General features: G+C 56.5%; 1 protein-coding gene across 1 annotated transcript; it reads left to right on the top strand.

Moving 5' to 3' along the window:
• Positions 1–276: 276 nt before the first annotated feature.
• Positions 277–4,728, top strand: SMIM35 (small integral membrane protein 35). The gene is made up of 4 exons (XM_062197609.1): positions 277–391; positions 2,913–3,029; positions 3,923–3,956; positions 4,629–4,728. The coding sequence occupies exons 1-4, from the start codon at positions 277–279 to the stop codon at positions 4,726–4,728; spliced, it is 366 nt and encodes a 121-aa protein (XP_062053593.1).
• Positions 4,729–6,000: the final 1,272 nt, after the last annotated feature.

Here is a 6,000-nt window from a genome sequence, read left to right as displayed (position 1 = left end):
AGCGCCGCCGCCAGTCGCTGTGTCAAGTCTCCTGTCCACCCCTGCCCCGGGCACCACCCACTATTTCCTGATGACCTGAGCTCTCGGCTTACTGTCCACAGAGATGCAGAGATGGCTTCCTGTGACCTCGGACGCCTCGCTCCTCGCTCTCCTTTCCTCCAACAGACAGCTCTCGCCTGAGGATTGCAGCAGCCACCTGCCCGGCCGCTGCTTCCCCATCGCCTCCTAAAGGCCCCACCCCTTAATGTCGGCACATTGACGACTAAGTTGCAACGTATGGCCTTGGGGGACTCGTTCAGGGCATGGCAGCCGCGGTCTAAGCCGCTGCTGTCTTTTGGGGTCCGGGGCCAGTGGCTCTCCTCCGTGCGGTTCTCCAGGGCTGGGGCCGATGGTCCGCCGCTCTCCCCAGAGCCCAGGATGGTGTCATCTGCTTCTCCCTAGCTAACAGCCGCTTCAGGGAGGGAGATATGCTGGTAATTCCACAGCACTGCTGGGACAGATTCCAACCAGTCCTGGTGGAGACACCATGGAACCCTGGCCACCTCTGGGCCCAGAGCATGGCCAAGGCTGCTCTCCTCCAATCTGAGCACTGGGCTTCCAGCGCCACCCCCACCACGGCCGTCCCAGCTGGCAGCTCCCTGCAGGGGAGGGAAGGGCTCTGGGTGGACGGCTGGCTGTCCCCACGCCGTCACGGTATTTGCCATCTTCACTGTCCTGGTCTTAGCAGCAGGCATAAATCTCAGTGGAGAAACTCAGGAGGTGTGGAAGAAAGGCATCTTTGTCTTTTTGGAAATGTCAGGTCTCTTTTCAGTCTCAGTTTGTCAAGGTGGCAGGATTTTAATTCTAGGAGCGCAGGAGATCCCCGCCCCTGCTCCCCCTTCTCTGGAGGAGTTAAGGGGTGAGGACAGAGTGCCTGGTCCTAGGCGTCCATGGCCTGACACTGGTTCCCATGGTGACGGGGCCATTGGGCTGCTCCCACACTGTGACAGGGCACAGCGACTCTCGAAGACTCCAGCCGCCAAGGCATGCCATGCAACTGTTCTCATCCAGCTCCCAGGGCCCACCGGAGCTCCGCCCACCTCTCGGACCCACAGTGCTACCTGGGCTTCGGAGCAGGGAGCAAGGCCCCTCTCTGGCACCTGCTGACACCTGTGGAACCTCTGCTTTTTCTTCCTCCCTCCCACCTCTTTCTCCCAGCGTGGGAAGGAGGGTGAATCTGCTGTCACTTTCTCCTAGGGCCTCTGACCACGGTTCTCTGCGTGTGGCTGTCGCCTTTTCTTCACTGGGCAGAGCATAACTCAGCTGCTTTGATGGAAAGAAAGACCAAGGGTGGAGGGGAGGAAAAGCCTTGTGTGGGGAGAGTTGGGAAATAGCTTAAAAAATATAACGGGGGCTGGCGCTCCAGGAGCCTCTGGACACACCAGGCCATGGAGACCGGACTCATCTTGTCCACACTCCGGGCACCAGTGGGTCCATCCTTCTTCCTTCCCTGCCTCGGCAGAGCTGGGCTGCCCCTTGGCACTTCTGCCACCTTCCTGGAGCCTGGTCGCCCTCTGTTTCTGCTCTGGTCTCTCATCTCCCTGGAGGTTTCCAACCCCCATCCCCCACCCCTTGGTTTGGCTTTATAAATAAAGTATAAATTTAGCGAAGAGCTCATACCACAAAAGGGAAGAAGTGGTAAGAGAAGAGCCCAGGCTAGCACCCTGCTGGGTGGGTGCTCAGGCTTTGCGAAGGGAGGAGACACCGCTATGCTGAGGTTGGACTTCCTGGCCTCTTGCCCAAGCAGGCAGTGCTTTTCCAAGTAACGCCTGTGGCTTCAGAAGTTCTTCCCAAGGCCAAACTACCCTAGGGAGGGGCTGCAAAAAGCTCATGGAAAATGCATGGTCTATGAAAAAGCTACGCATGGATTTCAATTTTTCCTGATAAAATAATTTTTTTAAAAAATATTTATTGATTTATTTGAAAGTCAGAGTTACACAGAGAGAGAAAGAGAGGCAGAGAGAGAGAGAGGTCTTCCAATCCTCTGGTTCACTCCCCAGTTGGCCACAACAGCTGGAGCTTCGACGATCCAAGCCAGGAGCCAGGAGCTTCTTCTGGGTCTCCCACGTGGGTGCAGGGGCTCACTGCTTTCCCAGGTCATAGCAGAGAGCTGCATCGGAAGTGGATCAGCCGGGACTAGAACCGGTGCCCATATGGGATGCTGGTGCTATAGATAGCAGCTTTACCCGCTATGCCACAGCGCCGGCCCAAAATGTATCTTTTAAAAGATTATTTATTTGAAAGGCAGAGTGAGAGACAGACAGACAGAGACTCTGGTATGGGATGTGGGTGTTCCAAGTGATGGTCTAACCCGCTGCACCACAACCCCAACCCCCACACTTATCTTTTAATTACATTTTCCATGAACTTGTAAAAGTACCCTAATATTATCAGATGGCCTTTTTTTTTTTTTCAAAAGAACTTTTTGTTTTTTTGTAAAACAGAACTTATTTTTATTTACTTGAAAGGTGGGGTGGCGGGGGTGGGGGGATGGGGAGAAACATAGAGAGCTCCCATCTGCTGGTTTACTCTCCAAATGCCTACAACAGCAGGGGCTGGGCCAGGCCAAAAGCAGGAGCTTGGAACTCAGTCTAGGTCTCCCATGTGGGTGGCAGGGACTCGAATCCTTGAGCCATCACCTGCTGCCTCCCAGGGTGTGCGTTAGCAGGAAGCAAAGTCAGGACTTGAGCCCAGCACTCCGGAGTGAGATGCAGGCTTCTCTAGCAGCTGTGCCCAATGCCCGTCCTATCAGAGGACTAAGACCGTGGACTAACCCCTTGGCTAACCCCTGGGATGGGCATGGGGCGGGAGCACAGTGCAGGCTAGTGGGTGCAGGGGGCCGCGAGTGGCTCAAGGATGCTGTGTCTCTGCAGGTGAAGACTCCATCAGCACCTTGGGCCTGATCCTCGGTGTGGGGCTGTCACTGCTGCTCGTGTCCATCCTTGGCTACAGCCTGGCCAAGTGGTACCAGCAAGGCTACTGCTGGGAGGGTAAGTGAGCCCTGGGACCCTGTCACCCCAACTCCGCCCAGCCCCTCCTCCGCCACAGCAGTTTGACAAGGCTGGGCGGGGCATGGCAGATGCAAAACAGCTTCCTGTGGTGGTGGCCCCCATTGAAGATTTGAGTCAGTGGCTGAGCAGTGGTGGGGGTGGAGCAGTGGGACCTTTATGAGATGAATAGGGGCTCCTCCCAGCCCAGCAGGCAGACAGCTTCCAGCCCAGGGGCCTGTGCAGACCCCCAAGGCCAAGGGCAATGAATGTACTAGCTAGTCCAAGCTCCAAGTTGTCCCAGGCTGGCTCCCATGCATCTTTGCCCCAGTCTTAGGCCAGGGCCTGCTCTTGGGCTTGCTGATGCTAATATTGGGAGTCTGTTGCCAGTCCCCGTGGCGTTCTCAACTCCCAGACAGAGCTGTATTTTCCTAGAACCCTGGGAAGCTACAAACACATGCTGGATACTGAGAAAGAAGAAACATTTTTGAGAAATGCAATTAACTATAACATTTATTCCACGAGTATTTGTTGGGCACCTGCTGTGTGCCCATGCACTTTTGCCCAATGGGATTTTCTTTAAAATCCCACATGAGGAATAAGTTGTCACAGCCTCCATGTTTTATAGATGGGGACGGGAGGCTGAAGTCACAGAGTTGGAAAGTGATGGAACCACATTGGGCTCTAGGTCTGGTTCTTTTGGGTTCCAGGCTAGGTCTACCTCCTTCCTGGTGCTATCAGGACCCTGACTAGGAAGACCCTAAAGGGGTTGGGACCCCCACAGAGCAGCCTGAGGCCAGCCAGCCACCCTCCTCCTCCAGATAGGGGAAGGGAGCAGTGGGATGGGTGGCTTTCCCTGGGGACACTAACTCTCTCTTTTTGGATTGTTATCCTAGGGCCAAATTTTGTCTTCAACTTGTACCAAATCCGGTGAGTAGATTCAGGGAAGAGCTGGGTGGGGGATTAGCTATGATGGAGAAAGCCAGAACTTACTGCTTCTCTTCCTTGCCCCTTGCCTAAGCAAATAAGAGAGGGGCCCAAGAATCCAGTTAGAGACCAAGGATAACAGCCTGAGTGTGGACAAGACCACGTGTGACCCCAAGACAGGGATTCTCGTAACATTCGCCCTCAGGCAGGGGACATCTGCTCATCCATCCATCCGTCCATCCCCCAGTCCTTTAGTCCGTGAGGCTCTACTGTGGCCAGCGTTGGCGTCTTCATACCGAGGGAGCAGAGGTGACGGGGTAGTCTCTGTCCTCCAGCGTTTCCCCGTCTGTGCCGCAGACGGCCAGGAATAATGCAACTTCCGCTGCACCACGGAGCGGAGCAGAGCAACTGGAGAAAGTCAGGCCCTCGGGGAGCAGCGCTCAGTAAGGGGGCCCCCTGGCCCAAGTCCTCCCGTCCACTGCTGGCCACAGGGCAGGCCGGCTCCCCTGGGCGCTGGGAGATGGGGTGGGGTCTGCCCTGGAAGATCAGGCAGTGAGGCAGTGACCGGGAAAGTCCCCTGCCGGGAATGCCTCGCCAGCTTCTGGCCCAGGGAGGTGGGTGCCCGGAGAGGCTGGGTTCCCTGCCCCAGTAGCGGCATTGGCTGATCTCTCTCAGGAACCTGAAGGATCTGGAGGCAGGACCACCGTTCACCATCAGCGGCCACATCGGTGGTCCAGACGGCGGCTACATGAGGTTCTCCAATGGGCCAGTCTGATGGGGGAAGCATCTGGCTTCCGGAGCCCTGGGGAGGTGAAGAAGAAAACTGGAGATCTCCTGCGTGAAGCTGACGTCCAAGAAAAGTCCTCCAAGGGTCCAGGCACCAAGGACCACCCAGGACCCAAAGAGGTTACTTGACCCCCACCTCCCTTCTAGTGACAATCCCAGGGACAAGGCCCGGGCCACGTTGTCTGCATCTGCTTCCAGCACTGGGGCTGCCGCATTTCCAGCTGATCCATGCCCCGCCTCCCCTTCCTGGGAAGTTCTAGAAGTTTCCAGAGCAGAACTTTCTGTGCCGTTCCTTTGCTTGGAAGTGAAGCTTCCAGGTGGCCAGGCTCTCCAAGAAACCTCACTCTGGGGCTTCAGCTCCTGAACTTTCTAAGCCCGGGCTCCCCACCTGCTTCCGGCCAGCCCTCTGCTCACACATTTCTCTCCCTGGCCTTCAAGCTCTGCCCTTCCCCACATCTCGGGTGCTTTCCCCACCCAAACACTGCCCCTCCCACATGCCCCTTGGTTTCTCTCCATCTGCTCCGGACGCCCAGCTGCTCTGTGGAATTTTCCCTCTGGCCCCCCTCCTGCTCAGGACAAACCTGGTCAGAAGAGATGGTTTAGAGTAATCCTTCCAGGCTGTTCTTTAAGTATTTTTAAAATTTGTTTATTTTATTTACTTGAGAGACAGGGAGAGAGAGAGACAGACAGAGAGAGAGAGTGCCTATTCACTGATTCACTTTGCAAATACCCACAATGGTTGGGTCTGGGCCAGGCCAGGTCTCCCACGTGGGAGGCAAGGACCCAAATACTTGAGCCGTAACTGCTATCTCCCAGAGTGTGCATTAGCAGGGAGCTGGGGTTGAGCATGGAGCCAGGAGCAGAACCCAGGCACTGGGACACTGGACGCGGGCATCCCGAGTGGCAGCTTGACCCCTAGGCCTACGCCTGCCCCTACGCCTCCTCCTTATTCACCCTCCATTTTGCTTTTCTGTAGCAAGAGGCTTTTGGTGCAGCACCTGCCCTTCCCAGGCTCCCCTGGGCTGTGGCTGCCTCTCCCTACCCCTCGCCCCCCGCCCTGCCATAGATCCTCAGTCCAGCCTGGCCCTGACTATAGGGAATGTGGGGTCTTCTCTGGGTGTCCCACCAGCCTGCAGAGGGAGATGTGTGGGGAGAACCAGGCTTCTGACCTGGCAAGGAAAGAGGCTGCCCTTCCCTGGGGAGCAGGATAGGAGCCCAGGAGGCCCTGAGCCTGCAGCAGGAGTTACAGAGGTCCTGGAGC

The sequence above is a fragment of the Lepus europaeus genome, chromosome 7, assembly GCF_033115175.1.
Source record: "Lepus europaeus isolate LE1 chromosome 7, mLepTim1.pri, whole genome shotgun sequence".
Classification (NCBI taxonomy): Eukaryota; Metazoa; Chordata; class Mammalia; order Lagomorpha; family Leporidae; genus Lepus; species Lepus europaeus.
This window is presented reverse-complemented; position numbering and strand designations above follow the sequence as displayed.

Excerpts from the sequence above, each read along its gene's own strand:
- SMIM35 (XM_062197609.1), top strand. The coding sequence starts at position 277 with ATGGCCTTGGGGGACTCGTTCAGGGCATGGCAGCCGCGGTCTAAGCCG. Across the intron at positions 392-2,912 it reads CTCCAGGGCTGGGGCCGATG|GTGAAGACTCCATCAGCACC; the intron begins GTCCGCCGCTCT and ends GTGTCTCTGCAG. Across the intron at positions 3,030-3,922 it reads GCAAGGCTACTGCTGGGAGG|GGCCAAATTTTGTCTTCAAC; the intron begins GTAAGTGAGCCC and ends TTGTTATCCTAG.